Source organism: Condylura cristata, unplaced genomic scaffold (genome assembly GCF_000260355.1).
Source record: "Condylura cristata isolate star-nosed mole 26May11 unplaced genomic scaffold, ConCri1.0 scaffold00027, whole genome shotgun sequence".
Classification (NCBI taxonomy): Eukaryota; Metazoa; Chordata; class Mammalia; order Eulipotyphla; family Talpidae; genus Condylura; species Condylura cristata.
Window position 1 is genome coordinate 25,885,922 of NW_004567128.1, and position 20,520 is coordinate 25,906,441.

The following is a 20,520-nucleotide window of genomic DNA, read 5'->3' on the forward strand; positions in this document are numbered from 1 at the left end:
CTGGATAAATCTTTTAAAACAGCAAACTGTGGGCCCTCCCTGGTGGCGCAGCGGGTTAAAGCACAGCACTAAGAAGCTAAAGCCACTTCCTCATGAGTTCAATCCCCGCCTGCCCCGGAGGTGACCACATGGTGCGGCAGACCTCTCCTGGCCCGCCCGCTGCTCCGCTGCTCCGCTCAGCAGTGTACTTCATCGATCTGCCTGTTCTGCTCCCCACTCTGTCTCTGGTGAAGTCTTTCGCCACCCGAGTGTGTACCCCAGTTCTGTATGCACAAATATATAAATCTTAAAAAAAAAAAAAGCCCAGCAAACTGTGAACAAAATATGTACTGTTTGGTGACCGCAAGACACAATTTTATAATGTCCTGTAAAGCCAAGGTTGTAGGAAATTTCTCAGGCCATTTCGAGAATCCAGCACTGCAGCCCTCCATGTGGACAGAGCTGGTGCAGGTCCTGGCTGTGGTTCTGATGTGAATTCTTAGTTCCCGACAACCCTGCTGCTCTAGGCACCCTGTGCTGCGCTAGCTTTGGAATCAGTCTTTGCGTTGGCCCACGGGTTGTTCCCTACCAGTGACCAAGTGTGTCGGGGACACATGGGCCACCCATTCTTGGGTGACTTGGGGCTCGACTGAGGCTGGCTTTGCCACAAACGACTCCCTGACTGCCCTGCCCACCCTGCCTTTGTCTAAGAGGCGCCTGCCCAACCTGCCCTCTGCATTTTCACTAGGGCTCAGACTGGCCATAAAACCCACTGGCTCTGGCTCCCTCCTCCTTTGCTTGACATGGGCATTGTCTCTACTACAGCCCTGGCCCATTCCTGTCTTGCCAGCTGCCCTCTGAGGACTGGTCGGACACATTGGGCCCCTAAGCTCACTCTTCTCTTCTCATCCTGGCTCCTTCCCACAGCAGGAGATAAATCGTGCACACACCTGATGTAGCCCTGTCCGGGTGTGCCTATAGCCTACCATCTCCTCACCCTGTGAGGAGGGCTTGTTCAGGGGCACAGAGAGCAGAAAGGGGGTCTTTCTTGGCAGAGTCTGGTACGGTCCTCACCTTATTGCCTTCTTTCTGCACCCGCCCCCACCCCCATGGCTCTGCTCGTTACCCTGACTGGGCCTGCTTTGAGGACACACTTTGTAGACTGGAAGTAGGAAGTCCTTCAGGTCTCTGTCTTTTAAACTGACTTGAGAATCTAGTGGAGGACAGAGGACCCCAACTCTGATAGAGGTCGAGTGAGTGTTCCCACTCAGGTTTGCCAAGCATGCCCCGGGGATCTTCCATGAAGTCCCAGTGTGTCGGGGGGGGGGGTGCAATTGGCATGGCTGCATGTTGGAACAGGAGTGCTCCTCAGTCCCTAGGAATGAATAAATGTCTAAAATACAGATGCTTCTTTCAATGTTGCAGCAACTTGACTCAGAAGAGGAGGGCCAAGGATGTTGTCCCTGGAGGCCAGCTAAACTCCAGCACCCTCAAAACTTATCATTATATTTGCAGTCTGGGTAGCGGTAGGCAAATCTGGGGTCACAGGTTCTCAGGGGCCTCAAGATGTCCTTCAGTCGGCTGGCAGCCCCGAGGACTTCGGGGTCAGGGCGGGTGCCTTCTCCACACTGAGTGAGCGTGGCATCAATCTCCTCCTGCACCAGGGATGGAAACTTCCCCTGGAGAAGTTGAGGCAGCACCTGACGACACACCAGCACCAGGCTCTGTTTCTCAGGGATGGTGTCACAGGAGGGCAGCTTGGCCTGACAGTCAGAAACCAGGCAGCTGAAGATGTCTTTATTCTCTCCTCCCCTGGCGGCTGCTAGGCTGCCTAGAAGAGAAACGGGAAATGTTACACACATGCAACCTGTTCTCCCGGGGCGGTGGGGGTAAGCATTGCTAATTACAAAGATTGGGAGAAGCGTTTTAGGCTCCTGCCGCCTCGCGTTACCAGGACATTGTGGCCTCCGATGAGACCAACAGGGGCCTGCTCTACGATGGCAGACTGAGATCTAGATGTGGAAAGCCCATGTATCCCTCTAAGAAGGTGGGCTCCTATCTGTAGGGCTCTCATCCATATTGCACTTCTCCCACTATTATCACTGAACTGGGGGGACTCAGGAAATGACTAGGGCCAGTTTCATTTGCCTTTTTAAAACAGAAAGCCAGGAGAAAGAGCCAGTAATATGGAAGATGCACTCCCTCACAGCTGTGGCAGGACCACCTGACCACTTAGTAGTTTACATCTTCTGAATATTCCGGGTCATTCTCACTTTCTCTAATTCGATTCTTTTTCATAAAAGCAAATCAGGGGCCTTCCCTGTTGGCACAGAAGGTTGAAGCACAGCACTAAGAAGCTAAAGCCACTTCAGCATGAGTTCGATCCCCCGCCCCGGAGGTGACCACATGGCACAGCAGACCTCTCCTGACCCGCCCGCTGCTACCCTCAGCAGTGTACATCATCAGTCGGCCTGTTCTGCTCCCCACTCTGTCTCTGGTGAATCCTCTCACTGCCCCTACACCTCTAGCCTGTACCCCAGTTCTGTATGCATAAATAAATAATTTTTTTTTAAAAAAGAAAATCAGAACATAAGTTGTTTTAATTGGCCTATCTTTGTAGATTTTCTTACATCAACAATATCAGACATTGGAGAAGAAAATCTTTTGTCCTATTACGGGGACCAGAAAATGTGATCACCCTGAGAGCTTGGGATGTTCAAAGGATTCCAGAACTCTGTCTGTGCCTGTGCACTCGGCAACATGCTTCATGTAGACACCTCACTCAGTGCCAGGCTTTTAAATTTGAAACTTTATAAAAAAAAAAGCGGAGGTGCCAAAATGGATCGTAAAGTATACCAGTGAATCATCCAGATATTTCAGTTTCAGATAAAAGCTACAAGCATCTGGTGAGAGAGGCTCTGAGGGGTGATGGGCTCCAGAGTGGTGTGGTGAGAAGGGGGGGTGGGTCCCTGGGCCACCAGACTGAACTGGACAGCAGTGTCTTGGGGTACGCTGTAGAGGCCACGCCACCATGTAGAATCCTCCTGCTCACCACGGTCAAGACCGCACGCCATGCTCCTTGGGAGATGGCATTGGATCAGAGTCTCAGAATGGGGACGGGGACATGGTGACATGCCACCCGATATCGCCTGAGCCTGGGCTGTTCTCACTGTGACAGAGACTGGAAAGGCCCGATGGTCTGCTCCCCTGTTACCCCTTCCTAGCTCCTGCCATGCTGACTTCCTCTCTGACAGCTGCTCCGTCAGGCCCATGCTGGGTACCTTCCTGCTTGTCGATGACACCCAGTGCGCTGGCATCTCGGATGAACAGATGCCCGTTGTTAAAGATGCCAAACATGCCTGCATCCACGTGGGTGAAGTAGAAAAAGTAGTTCAAGTCGTTGCTCCTCAGGGACTCCAGCACGCCAAGGAGCTGGTAGGCCAGGTCAGCTGCCTGGTCTGGGGGTGCACCATAGAACTCCTGCAGCGGGCTGGTGCCGATGCTGACCAGGAACCTACCACAGGAGCCCAGGTACTTGGGCAGGGGCCATCCCTCAGCGCCAGGGAAGATCTGCCAAGCCAGAAGGAGGACGCATTAGAGGATTCCAGAAAAAAACTCCCAGGGGCAGCTCTGTCTTTGCCTGGCACCATGAGGTGACGAAAGGCCAGAAAGACCAGCCTTAAGTGTTCCTCAACATTTTCTTACATCTTTTGGAAGAAGAGTGCCTGCCCCCTTTTTGATTCCACCATTGGTAGAGTCATTTAGAAAAGACTAGATTTCATAGAGTGAATTGCATTTCAGTGACATTTCTCACACTGAGGATACTTGCCAATGAACTGGCGGGATTTTACATGGTAATCAGAAATCAGGAATATATGTTGATGTTAAGAATTGTATAGTTGAAAAAATATGGCTAGCATTTGAGATTTCACAGGTATCACTGCTTAGGAAGAGGGCATGGGGAAAGAATAAGATGGTCAAGTTTAGGTGGATTCAATGAAAAGGATTTTTAAAAATGAAAGTGCTGATACCACTTCCTGGGACAGGGCGAAAACCGTGAAGGGGGCCCTTGGGAGCTCAAGCTTCTGGAACCAGTGCCCTGTTCTGAAGTCTGTCTGCCTGACCCTGGGCTAACTACGTGCCTGGCTGGGCTAACCACGCACTCACAGGCCCTCCCACTAACGCTTCCAGGGAAGCTGACAGCTATGCGGGTCTTTGCTGTCTCCTTGTAAGAACTCCAAAGTTGTGGATCTGTTAGATGCAATAAGGGAGGAGGGAACCCTGGCCAGTCTTTCCTTGACTATTTATTGAAGCAGCTATGTTTAGAAGGGTGTCTCTAAACTATGGGATACATGACAAAAATACTGAGTCCTTTTTTTTCTTATTATCTTCTTAAATAAGTGAAGTCACCCCCTCCTGGTGATTTTCCCTGGATTTCTGCCCATTGATACCCACCTATCGCATTCCAAAGAACCCTTTCTTGCTCACTTGCCCACCATTTAAAATGCCAGTGTTACCACATGCGTTATAGCAGAAAGCAAGCAGACCCTCTAGTCAGGCAGTGTTGGGTTTGGGTTTTGTCTCCCAACACCAGCATCTGGAAAAGGGGTCAGTAAGGATATCTTGAGCATTTGTTGAGTTGTCATGAGTATTAAATGTGACCATGATGGAAAGCATTCAATACCATGCCTGGCACATAGCAGGTGTTCAAGAAATGAGCGTTGTTATGAATTTAGCCATCACGCCTGTGGTCAATAGTGTCTAATTATTATATAGTTTGTATATAATCACATATCTATTAATTTACATATGATTGGTCCAAAAAAACTAGGAAGTGAAAAGAAAGAGCAGAAAGGAGGGATAGAGGTATGAGGAGGAAGGAAAGGAGAAAAGAAAGAAATGGAAGAAGAGGAGAAGTGAATGCCCATTTACTATGACTAATTTTGTTATTGATTATATATATGATTATATAGTATATGCAACCACATAAATAATTATTTTTATACAATTAGAATGATATTAACTATCTTCGTGTGGTGTCTTCCTCCTCTATCTGCACTTTCACTTTCTCCTTCTCCTTCCCCCTTTCGCCTCCTCTTACTCTCACTCCCTTCTCCGCTCCTCCTTCTCCTCCCATCTCCTCTCCCCAGTCATTTCCCTTTTCTGCTCTTCCTCCCACTTCTTTGTTGCTTTTGTGCTCATCATTTGAGGATCCTGAGTCTCTGGGTTTAGGGTGGATGGGTATAATTGGGCTCCACATTTCTATGGAAGTTTGTTGACTTGTTAAGTGTGCCTACTGCTAGACTGGAAGCTGCATGAAGGCAGGGCCCACGATGTCTGGCATGTCGACCAGGGTAGCCCCAGGTTCTAGTGCACCGTCATTTCTTTGGCCACGCCTCCATGGATGAACATTTCCATTAATTCCACTTTGCTCCTTCGAGGCGTAGCTGCAATGCCCAGCTCCAGGTAGCCCACTCCTTGGCTTTCCAGAACCTCCTGAGCTTGCTTCAGTCTTACTGACCTTGGAGGCAGAGGCGAACAGTGTCCTCCTTCACAAAGCCCTTCAGGGCTGCCTGGGGCACTACAGATGGCTTTTGCCCACTCCCCATGTCCTTCTTGAGCTCCTAAATGTCTTTCTTCTGCAGCAAGCATGCACTTACCCACTGCAGGAACCAACTCACATTTACCAAATGACAAGGCATGAGAGAGCTGAGTCCAGGAGTTGGCCTCCTCTGAGTCCTGTGTGAACGTCCCTCATAGGGCTCACTGGGGGTTGATGTACCTGTAGGAGGATGGGATGCGCATTGACGGCCAGCGTGTAGAGCAGACGCAGTTTGTCACGGTCTGTGAAGTGGTCCATGAAGATGCTGCCAGCATCGGCCACCTCAGCATAGCGCCGGACCACACGGTCAAGGAGTCTCTGTGACGGGCAACGCAGGAGGGGACTTGGCAGGCCCTGTGGGACACAGGAAAGGGAGTTAGTGGGGGAGACTTGGGTTCCAGAGCCAAGTGGGCTCTGGGGAAGGAACCCTAAATGGGAAGGGGATGACGGGGTGCCGGCTGAGCGCTGCTAGAGGAAAGGGCAGGAGGAGAAGAGGGAGCCTCAGAAGACTAGTGACACCATGGTGGACTTTGGAGGGGGCAACCCCTGGGGCAGAGCAGAGGAGACAGTGGTTGAGGGAATTAGGCTAAGTGGGCAGTGGGCAGTGAGCAGCTAGCTTACACTCAGCAGGCACTAGAAGCCTTGAAGACCTGCATCCGCACCACTACCACTGCTCAGCCCTTCCACAAAGAGCTAATCTCACACACAATGGATGGAACTGGCCCCCCTACAACTGGCCTTTTTGATTCCTTCCAGCACTTAACCAGTGATAGCGCTACACGTGAACATATTTATTACATATTGCTTTGTTCTTAGGAAGATAGAGATCTAAACTTATTTTCCATTACTGTCTAGGCCTTCCCAACACCTTTCTCTTCACTGAACAAAGACAATGAACCTACTAGTAGAAGAAAACAAACAGTTAAGAGCAGGGTCCTGGGTCCCTCTGTGGCCTCCACAACTACCACCCACAAGCTACTCTGAACTTCTGTACGTCCAATTCTCATCTGAAGTGAGAATTAGCACCATAAGCTGTTCATGGAATCAACTCAGTTAATGGCTGTAAAGTACTAAAGCAGGGACTAGTGAGCAGAAAGGACTCAATGCTCTCTGCACTGATTAAATGAGAAAAGTGTAAATTAGCAGCACAGAGAATAAACGCGGTGGACGATGGTAGTCAGAGGGGCCCTGCCAGGAAGCAGGTCCTGCAATTTCCAGAGGCCACCTTTGAAGATCACAGAGCCAGGCCTCAAGTGCCAGGGCAGAGTGACAGTGGGGCGCACTTGCTGGTTGGCGGCCTAGCCGGGCTTCTGGCTGAGTGAGGCACTGGGGTAGGTGGCTAGCAGTCTCCAGAGCCTTGACACCTAGCAGGGAACAGCCAAGCGGCCGAGAGTCCTGGTACCCCTAGGGGCCGCCAGCAGGGTGGAAGGCCCTCTGGAGCCATTGGGGTTAGAGAGGGCATGGGCCCGCAGAGTAGGCTGCCCAGACATCCTGATGGATTGCAGTTTCCTGAGTTGAGCTGCCACAGGGCCACAGATGGGCTGTGGCTGGGCCAGAGTATATTCCTCCTGTGGACCAGCACAGACAGGCAGAGAATAGTATGGGTGTTTGTTAGACTGCCACAGTCAGGGCACCGGGTGAGCTCCTGGAATCCTCAGAGAGATGGGGGGATTCAGGGAGGGTCGGGAAGCTGCTCGGGATTCTGAAGTGAGTAGGCATGATGGGTATTGCTGCAGTTGCCTGGCAGCGTCAGCCCCTGCCCCCCCGCAACCACCCCAGAAGACTGAGAGCACAGGCACACAGCTGAAGGAGAGAAAATGGAGGGAATGCCCATTTTTCTGCTTCAGAGTCCACGTGTGCTCCCTGCTTTGGGAGGGTTTTTAGAAGAATGGAGAACACGCAGCCACATCCCAGGCAGTGGGCTGGTGTTTCACACATGGCAGCTGACTTCCTCTTTGGAGGCACCCCTGAGGCAGGTGCTGTACTCAACCCCATTTTGCAGCAGAGGAACTGAATCTGTCACGGATGCATGTTTGTTCCCCAAGCCACCCCCTACCAAAAACATAGACAGCAAACCAAGGGTATGTACTCTATAGAAAACACTTTCTACTCTTCTGTGGGTTATTTAAGTCTGATTCTCCTCTGGCTTGCATGCCTGGCTTTATCTTGGTCAAGTGTAAGGTCTCAGTTTCTTCCAGATGTGCTGTGCTGAGAACCACATGTGTTCTTCACACTCAACCTTGCAATAGTATCCCAAATGCCAAAGCCCTTTAAATAAGCTGAGATTTTTTTTTAAAATCAAGAAAGATAGCTTTAAAGGCTATATTTGAGATTTGGATATATGCCTGCAATAGCATCAGTTTTTTTCTTTCCCCTCCTGGGGAGTAGATCGTTCTGGGATTTCTAGTTCTGATAATAACAGAGTAACTGGTATCAGACTTAACCATTCTGCTGTAAATAGCGCTAAAAGCTGGACAAAATATATACAACTATTTGCAGGCATTCAACTGCATAGGGCAATATCCTTGGAAGAAGGATGAGCATGCTGAGTTCCTTATTCACACTCCCTTTTCCCCCCTAAGACCATTTTCCAAGCTGCAGTTCAGGGTCTTGCTAGGTAGAGGAAGCATAGGTGGGGGGAGGGGAGGACAGCCAGAATTGCTGACATTTGAGGACAGGGTCTTGTAAATGAGAAAGGCACAGAAAAGGAGCCTGAGAAAATTCCCCTCAGCTCTGTGGCTAACTGCTAAACTGCATAGGAGCAGATGGGACTCTAGAGGCCGAGCAGAGAACTATTCTAGAAGGCTGTATCATGGAGCAGAGATTTCAGAGGCTGCATAGCGCTGGGGAGATGATGGCCTGCAGTTGGACTAGACACATTGGTGAGCACTCTGGGCTTTCAATAGAACTTTAGAAAATCCACATTCTAGCCATGAAGGACCATGTCATCCTAGGAGTATGTACGAAATTGAAAGTGACCTGCGCTCACAAAAGTCTAAAGCCCACTCTCAACAAGATTAAGGCAGTAGTTTTCACCTGGGGGTAATTTTTCTCCCTAGGGGATTGTTGACAACATGTTAAAAACAGATGTGGTTGTCACCACTTGGCGTGTGATGCCACTGGTATCTAGTGGGTAGGGGTCAAGGACATGGCTGAACATTTCACAATGCGCAGGAGACCCCTCTCTGCCCTGAAGCCCCCAATATACATTCATCTGACTTAAAATGTCAATAGTTCTGTGTTTGAGAAGCTCTGGGCTTAGGCTTCTGTGAGCAATTTAATTGGCTACTAGAACAAAAATGAACAATATTTTAAAAAACCACATAATTCAGAACCTCTACAATGTATTATCCTTAAAAATCCAATTTTCAATAAAAATTACCAAAAACTGGCCCTCCCTGGTGGCGCAGCAGGTTAAAGCACAGCACAAAGAAGCTAAAGCCACTTCTGCATGAGTTCGATTCCCGCCTGCCCCGGAGGTGACCACATGGCGCGGCAGACCTCTCCTGACCCACCCGCTGCTCCCCTCAGCAGTGTACTTCGTCCATCTGCCTGTTCTGCTCCCCGCTCTGTCTCTGGTGAAGCCTCTCACCGCCCCTGAGCCTCTGGCCTGTACCCCAGTTCTGTATGAATAAATAAATAAATCTTTTTTAAAAAATTACCAAAAACCATGAAGAAGCTAGAAAAGATAATTGATAGTTAAGTCACAAGCTATAGAAGTAGAATCAGGACTGGAGATAGTCCATGTATTAGAATGAACAAATGTGGAATTCAAAGTAATTATAATTAAAATTTTAAGAAAACAGAGGAAAAGACATAAAATTAATGAAGAGGGGAAAATTTCAGCATGGAATTGGAATCCATAAAACCAAATAGACATTCTATGGCACATATCAAAGTGGTGACAAAGGGACACACCTACACTGCTGGTGGGAATGCAAACTGGACCAGCTGTGTGGAAGTCCTCCAGGCTAGTAAAAATGGAGCTACCATATGACCCAGCAATTCTACTTCTTGGGATCTACAAAAACATTGATTCAAAAGAATACCTGTACCCCTATGTTTATTATAGCACTATTTATATTGTAAAACCTGGAAGATCAAGAAGATATGGTATATATGCACAAGGAAGATCAAGAAGATATGGTATATATGCGCAATGGAGTACTACTCAACAATCAAAAAGGATAAACTAATGCTATTCATAGCAACATGGATGGAGCTAGAAAGAATTATGATCAGTGAAATAAGTCAGAAGGAAAAAGAAAAATTTTGGATGGTCTCACTTATAGGAGGAATATAGGGCAACCAAATAAGATATCAGTGGAAATAATAATAATAATACAAAACAAAACAAAACCAGACAATTATAAACCAGAGACATCCTGCAGGGAAGGTGGAGGAAGAGGGATAGAAAGGAGGGAAGGAGGAGCATAGGTGACTGTGGTGATGTGCATGGGTAAATAGGGGAGGAAATTCTATGGGGACTAAATCTGGGGGGGGGGATGATGAGCAAACATTTTTTAAAAATGAACAATGATTTAAAGTATATATAAAAATTTAAAATCCAATAGACATTCTAGAAATACAAAATGCAGTATCTGAAATAAAAAACTTCCTGACTGCTTTTAACACTAAAAGATATAGAGCACAAAAGAAAATGTAAGAATAATGAAATGTAGGTGAAAGGTAATACAGTAAATGTTTCTAGAAGTAAATAAGCAAATATCTTTGTAAACATAGGATAATCCAGATGCTAAATCACTAACCTTAAAATAGTTAACAAATTGGACTTCACTGAAATTTAGTATTTCAGTTGATCAAAAGATACAACCGAGAGAGTCAAAGGGTTAGCTATATTCTAGGAAGAGATATTTGTAATAGATAAACCCAGACAAGAACTCATAACCATATGAATATGTCTTTTACAAATCGATAAGTGGATGACTGAATTAAAAGCAAATAACTCTGTTACAAAAGATGAAACTAAAGCCTCCAATAAATATACAAAAAAGTCTCCATATTAGAAAAATGCAAATTCAGGCCATACAATGGGATACTGCTAGACAGCCACCATGATGACTAACATGAAAAACTAACATCAAGCAAGTGTTGATGATGATGTGGAACAATGGAACTCTCTCTTTTATTACTGATAAGAAAAAATCAGTACAACCACTTTGAAAAACTGTCTGTGGCTACTAAATCTGTCCATACACACATGCTGTATTTTCACTTCTATATGCTTAAATTCACCAAGTGACATATATAAGAATGTTAACAACAGCTTGAATCACAAAAACTCTAACTAAATACAACCCAAATTTTCATTAACAGTAGAATCATCATCATGCAATGGAATCTTATACTGCAATAAAAAACAAACTATGGATTCCTGCACCAATATGGATAAAGAGCATGACAATGTGCACATATTGTATATACTGTGGGATTCCAAACCAGCAAAACTAATTCATGGTGACTTAGGTCAGAAGAGCAATCATTGGGAGTGGACAGGGTGATGGTCTGTCCATATTGGCCTGGGACTGAAGGGTTTCCTTGGAGTGATGAAACCAGGATAGTCTCAAGAACATCAGATGGGAAGGGGACATGAAAAAAAATCTTCAGAGGTTCTAGAAATGTTCAGTTTCTTTTTTTTAATCAATCTTTTTTTCCCCCCATTTGTTTATTAGTGCATACAGAACTGGGTACAGACCAGAGGTACAGGGGCAGTGAGAGACAGAGTGGGGAGCAGTGACACCAGTGACAGAGTGGGGAGCAGAACAGGCCAACTGACGAAGCACACTGTTGAAGGGAGCAGCTGGTGGGCCAGGAAAGGTCTGCCGCACCATGTGGGTCACCTCCAGGGCAGGTGGGAATCGAACTCATGCAGAGGTGACCTTAGCACTCCAGTGCTGTGCTTTAACCTGCTGCGCCACCAGGGAGGGCCAATGTTCAGTTTCTTAATGTGGATGGTGGGTCCAAAAATGAACATGTATAAAAATATATCTAGCTGTATAGTTAAGATTTGTGCATTTAACTATAAAATATATACTCTAAGACTTTAAAAAGATACATTTTACAGATACAAAGAAATGAAGACCATTTGAATAGAGTCATGAGGAGAATTTTGGTGAATAAGAAAATGAAGGTCCAATTTTCGCTCTTAATGTTTGCCTGTCTTTGTCAAGTGTTGGGCCTTTGATCTGAAAAAGGTGGAGTAAAAATCAAGGAACAAGAGTGGGAAGCCATGATGTGTAAAGAATACTTCATTGTTCTGAATGAGTTTTCCCACCTGGAACATTCATGGAGATGATATTGCTGAACTGCGGGCAGTGAATGCAGAGACCATGAAAGGAGTGAACACCCATTTCTGAGATTCAAAGGAGCAAAAGGTAGATTTTATTAATTAGTGATTAGTGGGCTGATTCTGGATCACAGGGAATATTTTATTTTATTTTTTTTAAAGATTTATTTATTTATTTATTCATACAGAACTGGGGTACAGGCCAGAGATGCGGGAGGGTGAGAGGATTCACCAGAGACAGAGTGGGGAGCAGGACAGGCCGACTGATGAAGTACACTGCTGAGGGGAGCAGCGGGCGGGCCAGGAGAGGTCTGCCACGCCATGTGGATCTCCTCCGGGGCAGGCAGGAATCGAACTCATGTGGAAGTGGCTTAAGCTTCTTAGTGCTGTGCTTTAACCTGCTGCGCCACCAGGGAGGGCCCACAGGGAATATTTTAAAACAGGCATTCACAGGATTATTGTGCATTGTTAGAAGAGTAGTGACAATCCTAAGAAGTTATTGAGGATTCAACTAATCAAATCATTCTAGACTAACTACTTTTTTCTTTGAACTAGTTATTTGATATTTGAACAAAATAATGCAAAAAATTTAGAATATATAGACTTTAGTGAGATAGTAATTTTCATGATAACTTTATAAAAGAGATGGGGATTTAAGCGTTTGGCTGCATGGAACATTAAAATGATTAGTAGTTGGTTAACTGAGTTTACCTAACCATTAATGGATTAATCTCCAAAGAGTAAGAAGACTTTCTCTTTGTTTCTGTTCTGTTTTACTTTTTTAAATTTATTAATAACTAAGACATAGATAAAAGTTGTGCTCATCAAATTAAGATGATATGTAGTGGGGTAATAGTGACTATGACAAGTAACAGAATTAAGTTGACAGGCTAGATTCATCGATTTAATCTAGGATCATATTGAATGGGATAAGTAAAAGCTTCTGTTCTTAAAAATTAAACTTAGCTGCAGAGAAGGTTGAACTTGACACATTTTATATGCATCCATATAGGGAAATGACCAGGATTTGAAAGATAACTGCGGATGTTTAGAATGGATAGTCAGGATTTAGGAGGTGAATGTATGGAAGAGGGAAATGTTATATGTAATCACAATAGTGTAGAAATAATTTAATAATTTAAATGAGTGAAAGAAGCTATAAGAAGACAGATTTGAGGTGAACTTTCTAATTATCTGTTCAAAGAAGGAATAAGCTGTTTTGAAGGTAGTAACTTCCCTGTCACTGTATGACAGGACAAAAGATGCACATATTTTGAGTTTAAATTGGTGAACTTTCAAGTTTCAAACCCAAGCATCTATGACATGTGTGTGCCTCAGTGGGTAGAAATATATTTTGATCTTTAAAAAATTTCTATACTGTTCTGCGATGTGCTCTTTTATATAGAAACCAGGGCTACATGTACATATTTCTTCTTTAGTGTACCAAAAAAGTATAAAATCTAATCTTCCATAGCATTCTTATTAATCCATAGAAAAGCTAACAAAACTAGGAGATTTTTTATAGGATGGTCCTGAATTGGGACCCAACTGACATGCAAATCCCCATTTTTATATTATTCCTTCACATTAATGACTAACCTTGTATCAATTGTCTAACACTCCATTGGGTTTATTTCCGATTTTTCTCTGAGCAGTGATTTGGCTAGGTTAAATCACGGAGTCCTGTAAATGAGTTACTTAGTCTCTAACCTATTCCAAATAACCTTTGCCTCAAAAGCTGGGGTGATGAAGTTTCAGAGGTTTTAACCCTAAACAGATACCAGAGTTCAAAGACTTAATTGTTTCAAATCTCACCAATTTCATGAATGGAAGCGAAATAGGAGCCCTGGGTTGATGTGGCTGCAGGGTGTACCTGCAGGGTGGCTGGTCCTGGTGCCAGCTGGGTTTGGGGACCTGCCCTGTAGGGAACTGGAGAGAGAGAGAGCGAGGCCTGCACGCACGCAGCCCACGGGCCAACCCCAGCTCCAGTGGTGTCCAGCACCAGCAATGTCAGTGACTGCCTGACCTCAGCATGGGTTGGATCTGGACAGCGGGTGGGGGATTCACTTTTAAATGCCGTGCTGGAATTGTACATGGGCCAATCAGTCCTGAAAGTTGGGTGCCCTGAAGGAGATATAAATGGAGGTTCCAGAGGGTTTGAGATGCATTTGTTGGGACTCAGACCTTTGCAGGCAGCTTTGTTGAGGAGATCCATCAGGACTGCGATCTCTACAAACAGCAGCCTCACTGCTGCCTCTGTGCCTGTCTCTGGAGGAGCTGTCCGCGGTGTTTTATGCCAGCAGCTTCCTAAGACCTGCAGCACTGGTGTCTCTGCCGTCATTGCCTCCTCACCTGTTACCTGCACTGTTGACCTGTGTCTGGTCATCTCTAAGAGCTATCCCCTGCTTCCCATCCTCCACCAATGCCTCCTGGTGCTGTTACCTCCAGTGCTGTTTGGTCCAGCGCCCAGGACTGGTACCTGTACCGTCCAGTCCAATTTTTGGACTGTTGCCGCTGCCGGCTGCTGAGGTGCCACCTCAACACCAGCAACTGTGGTCACCTCCAGCGGCATGTCACTGGATTGCATCCTGGTCCACCACTTTACTGGCATGCCACCAGCTCCAGGTTCTCATTGAAGGGATAATTCCATCTCGTATGAGCAGCCTTTGATTTGGAACTGAGCATTGTGGACACTATCTAGGGTAGGACAGCTGGCCACATGTGGCCTAAAAACTCTCTCCTGTTTCCCAATTAGCCCTCTGTTAATAAACTTTGTTGTTGCTGCATCCTGAACGTGCATGGTGTCTTGCAATTCTCGTGCAGGCAAGAACCCACAAACAGTGACCTTAGGTTTCAGACTATTTTAGGAGGAGCAAGTTGGCAATGGGGGCTCACCTCGGGGCCCTGTTATCTCTCTAGTAGGCTCCCCAAATTCTCATGGGCTGCAAAGCACCATGACTTTCCTGCAAGTGTCGCAGAGAACAAGATTGCCTGTCTCATAGTCCTGATGTGCCTCTGAAGGTATTCTGCTTTTGACGACCATTTAGCCAGAGCGTGAGCACTGATGTCCTGGGATTTTCCCTCTGTGAGACCAGTGAAGTACTTTTAGTTGTTTAAATTTCTTTTTCCACTCAAAATCATTTTATTTTTGACTCCAGTGTTAGAGGAATATAAAAATGGTATAGTCCCCAACTAGCTGTCTTTCTTTTCAGTATCAATATAGGAACATCAATTTTTTTCAATAATAAATGCAACTTTCTGGAAAGGTCCTGGACCTGCTAGCTTCTGAGAAATAAAAATATTTACATTCTGAAAACTGGCTGTGACTCCAATATAAAATTTCCATCTTCATTCAACTACTTCGCATACCCTGCTTTGTATCAGAATGAGTCAAATATAATCTCCCTCCCACACTGTGATGTCATCTCAAAGAGTCAGGGAGCTTGCCTTCCACAGCGTTCTACCCTCCTACCCAGGGCCTAGCATGGATCCTGTAAGTTCCCCTTAAACGTTTGCATTTTAGTGTTTAGTAATTGCTTTTAAACCCAAATTATGGTTAAATGATTGACATGCATTTTGGTTAATTTGCTTATTTCCCTTACTTACCCATTAAAAAAAATAATTTGAAACATTGAAAATTGCCAGCCATTCTTGTTTAAACAAAGCTGCCTGAGCACTCTATGCTGCCATCTGGTGGCCATCTGATCAGTTCCCGCTTGAGAAGTAACAGGGACGGTCTAGAATTCTGGAAGTGGCTGGTAGCAGAGGGGGTATGTGTTTCCCCCTGATTATTCACATGCTGCTGAGGGTAGTTGCCTTTTTGCACTTGGCATTATAACAGAGCAAGCCTTCATTGTGGTTTTGAAAACAAACATGTAATGATAAACTCTTGCTGGTGTTCTTGGCTGTGCTTCTGTTTTGTGGACTAATAATTTAGGCTGTGGGATATTTCCATCAGGACAATGCAGCTTTTAGAGGAGAAAAGTCACACACACACACATCCTGCGTTGCTTTCTATTCTTGCTGATTTCTAGTCCTGTCCTGCCTCCTTCACAGCCCTTTGCTTCAAGAGAGTGTCCCTAATACAAAACTACACTTGGTCCTGAGGGACGGGAGTGTGGTCTCCCTGGTTCAGCCTCTTAAGGCGATCACCAAGGCTTTTTAATTCAAGTTCACAGGCAGTCAAGGTCTGAGACCCTGAACACCTAGTTCCTCCTGCTTTCTTTATTTCTTTATTTCTCTTCTCTTGCCTTGACAGTTCTTGGTGCAAACCTGTGAATTTCTTGGGTCCCCCATTTTTTTCCCCTCAAACACACACAGCAGACACACGCGGATATGTACACTTCAGGGCTCTGGCCTAGGTCCCTGCAGGAACATGGTTCTTGAGGGAAACAGGGAAAATCCATTTAAGTATTATGTTGAGAGACTCTCCAGGGCCGCTGCACTAGTAGGTTGAGTTGGCTTGAGCCTTCCGGTATGAGTCGAAGGGTGAGGCAAGTCTTTCTGTCACCATCCTACAATCTCTCTCCAGTTGGGTCCTGAAACTCCCATGTAAACAGAAAAACATAATTTCCAAACTAGAAATGAGGACTCATGTCTGGAAGTCTGTCAGAACAATGGGGCGTTGCTATTGGGCTAAATCTGGAATGAATGATCACTCAGAAATAGGATTCACCTTGTATTCAGCTGAAGTCATGCAGGAACGGCTTGCTTGGCAACTGTTGAGAAGGACTGTGAGATGCTTGTGGGTTTGGGAAAGGGGTGGAATCCAGGGGCATATTTGGAAGGTCTAAGATAGCCATGGGATGGCCTGGACTAGAGCATTACAGTATTGGCTTCACACACAAGTGGTTTCTTGGAACATTGACAGTGAAATGGTATCAGCTGTTTACATCCTCACGTGAATTAAATTATTCAATTTGCTGCTCATCTCCCCTTAAGGTGCTAAGGGAATGGCGTTACAGGATTGGAGAAGGGTTTTTTTTAATGGCTTATTCTTTTATCTTACTGAGGTAAAATCTACTTAACAGAAAATTCACCATTTTAGCAATTTTAAGATGTACAAGTCAATGGCCATTAGTATACTCACAAGGTTTTGCGATAGTCATCACGATACAATTCTAGATTTTTTTCATCAGCTTAAAAAGAAATCCTGTACCCATTAGGCAGTGACTCCTAAGTCTCACCTCACTTTAGCCCCCTGGCAACCAGTAACCTGCTTTTTTGGCCTACGGATTTGCCTATTTCCTGTCAGTCAGTCATACAATATTTGCGGTTTTTTTTTTTTTGGTCTGGCTTCTTTCATTTAGCATAATATTTTCAAGGTTCACCCATGTTGTCACATGTGTCAGAGCTTTGTCCCTTTTGCCATATCACATTTTGTTCATTCATCACTTGATGGACATTTGGGTTGTCTCCACCTTTAGATTACTATGAATCATGCTGTTATGAATATTCACTAACAAATTGTTGCTTGAACACCTATTTTCAGTTCTTTTGGGTGGATATGTTGAGTTTCTCTCCCTCCCTTCTCACCTTTGGTGACAATGAATCCGTTTTAGCTGTCTGACAGGTGAGTTTTGCTATGAAGAAAAGAGCAGGAGTTTGGGTGTCACTTGGATGAGGCTGGGGTGGACAGGGTGCCGGGCACGTGGGTGTGCCACAATCCTAAGGCAAAGGATCTCTGAAAATGAAAAGAGGCAAGGCAGTGCCACCATGGGATGGCAATGACCTTGAGCTTGGTGGATGGAAGAGGGATGGGGTTTGACTGGAACTATGGCACAGCTGCTGCTATTTACCTGTCTTTTATAAGAAAAGGAAAAATCTCTGCTAGAGATGAAAAAGTGATTAAGGAAGACTTGAAAAACAATGAAATTGGTTATGGTTTGGCTATGTTTTAACAGGGTGTTGTTAATGGATTTTTTTTTTCCGACAGAAGAAAAGCTTGTGTAGCTGCGTGTGACTGCAAGGTGACAAAACTGGTAAAGAGTTTTAGCAAAACAAAGTGAAAAAGCGACTTATGGAATAGGAGTAGTGATGGTGGCGGTGGTATCGTGGTAGTAGAAACATAATGCTGCTAGGTATTTCTAAGTCGATGGACTTTCTCTAAGCGTCTACAAGCTGTAAACTCACCAGCGTGACCAAATCAGGCAGAGCAGGCACTGCCAATTGAGAAGCAGAAAATTAAGGCACACACCCGGTGATCGTAAGCGTGCGTGCAATCATCAGGGTCTGTTAGATATGAGATGTAGAGTCACGTCAAGTCAAGAAATGTCAGGGCTGGGCGTGGCTTTGAGATCACGCAGAAGCCACGCCCAGCGCATTTGTGGAGGCGGAATGCCCGCCAGAGTGGGCGGGTCCTGGGTTTAAATGTCAGCTCAGCTAGTCTGAGAGTGAAGGACCCACGTTACTAGTCTGTTCTTTGTGCCTACACAGAGTGACATCATAACACCCACTGCATTGCTTTGTGGTGGTTTGCGTTCTTATCTGTCCTCTGCACTGGACTGCTGGATGGATGGAGCTTGTGTCTGACTCATCTCTGTCATCAGGACAGAACATGGTTGTTGAAACTTGCTTGGTTCCTGTCCCGTCCCAGCCACTTTGGTCCATGGCATTATTGTGTCCCACTTTGGATATACCACAGCACCCTTTCTCTAAATTGGATATCGCCCCCCACCCCTCATCTCTCTGTACCCCTTTCCCGGTGGCCGCACACTCACCTGCACCAGGTCCGGGGTGAGGCGCTTGGCCTGCAGCCATTTCTGGAACCTCCCGGTCTTCCGCAGGACACGCTCTATGCTGCAGGTCTTTGGGGCGGCTGAGGCACAGATTCTCCTGTCTGAGATCTCGTCTTGGTGTTTGCTGACCAGCCTCGAGATCTCCACTGGGCGCCAGGTTTTGGAATCATCTGAGTAATTTGCAGGGTATGTAGGCAAGTGGTCGGGAGGTAGCCGGAGGTGGGAAGCCAGCCAGTTGTCAAACCTAGAAGAACAGCCCTTTTAGGATACCGCTGGGAGCTGGAGGGATGAAGCTGGGCTAAGCAAGCACGAGACACATGGCAGAGTCAGGGGTCAGCAGGGCCCAGACAGGGACACGGGCAGCGCCCAGACACATCCATTTCTCCTCCTTCGACTGGAGTGCTCAGAATCTTTTCTGTGAGAGGACTATTTTTGTTAGTATTTCTTCAGACTTAGGGAAGTGTCCATGTGTCAGAAAAACGCAGGGAGATACATGCCAGACACAAACCTGATCGTCTTCATGCTATTGGCAGGAAAGAGCTAATCACGATTTTGAGAACTTCCAGTGTATGTAAAAGAGCAGCAGGACCCATGCTGGGACCTTGGATTCTCCTGATACACCCCCCCTCCCCTTTACAACCATGCAGACTGAGGCTTACTGGCGCGTGAGTACCTTGCCCAAGCTCACACAATACTTTGCCAAGCAGCTCTGCAAGCCCAAGGCTGTCTGTCGACAAAACCCATGACCTCTCCCCTTCCCTAAGCGAGTTCCGGCCACTGCCTGCCATGTAACCAATGGCTGGGTCTTGGAAGCATACTTCTTGAAGAACTTCTTGGCCAGCACCGCGGAGACCTTGCCTCTCCATATCCAACCTCAGTAGCCCCATCTATTTGCTTTCAGTCCAATGACTTTGGTCATTAGTACCAACAAGTGACTACTAAATGGTCACCAAATTCCAAGTTATCTGGAATCCAGAAATTATGCAATTCACACGAAGGCATGGTTGGGCCTTCATTCTCCCCCCTCACCCCCCACCCCCCTGCCACTTCCCCTCCCTCCCCCCCACACCCCAGGGGGGGCAGAACTTAAGTGCTGGCCTATGCATCTGCTGATTTCCTGGGCCTAGCCTTGACCTTTTTCTCTAGTTATTCTTCCAACTCTGTGCATACATTTCCATGAGGGAAGAGTGTTAAATCTTCTGATTTGTGTATGAAAAATTACTAAGAGAAAGTTTTTCATCCAAATTGTCATCATAATTTTGGTGATGGTTGGTTACTTTTTAAAAAAAAAAAGTTTATTTATTTATGCATACAAGAGCTGGGGTGTAAGCCAGAGGTGTGGAGGGTGAGAGGATTCACCAGAGACAGATTGGGGAGCAGAACAGGCAGATTGACTGAAATACACTGCTGAGGGGAGCAGCGGGCAAGACGGGAGAGGTCTGCTGCGCCATGTGGGTCAGCTCCCTGGCTGGGATTGAACTCTTGCTGCAGTGGCTGTGGACAGCTTCATAGTGCACCACTTTAACCCCTTGCAGCACCAGGGAGGCCCTGATTGTTGGTTTCTTTTATTTATTTTGTGTATAAAGTAAAATAAAATAATATCCCAGTGATAAATACTCCTAAGTGTTTGATGTACAAATCTTTGAACTCCTCTGTAACTGAAAAGTACTTACAAACACTTGCTCATAGACATACCCATATATTTATTTGTATGTGTGTGTGTGTATATATATATATATATATATATATATGCAAAATCACATATATGAGCAAAGGTATATATATGTCTAACAGAGTATATATATGTCTAACATATGTCTAACAGTTAATTTCATATATATTGCTCTCTAGATTGCTATAAATGTAATTATTAGTAGCAATGCTATTATCATATT

General features: G+C 45.7%; 1 protein-coding gene across 1 annotated transcript in view; it reads right to left on the reverse strand.

Annotated features, from left to right (window-relative positions):
• Nucleotides 1–324: 324 nt before the first annotated feature.
• LOC101625880 (chromosome unknown open reading frame, human CXorf36) overlaps nucleotides 325–20,520 on the reverse strand; it is a 29,094-nt gene continuing 8,898 nt past the window's right edge. Inside the window, exons 2-5 of the mRNA XM_004690123.2 lie at nucleotides 18,608–18,869; nucleotides 5,762–5,935; nucleotides 3,261–3,549; nucleotides 325–1,810 (exon numbers count right to left, since the gene is read on the reverse strand). Coding sequence (XP_004690180.1) covers nucleotides 1,470–1,810; nucleotides 3,261–3,549; nucleotides 5,762–5,935; nucleotides 18,608–18,869 — 1,066 coding nt within the window. The 3' untranslated portion in view covers nucleotides 325–1,469. The remainder of the gene's footprint in view (nucleotides 1,811–3,260; nucleotides 3,550–5,761; nucleotides 5,936–18,607; nucleotides 18,870–20,520) is intronic.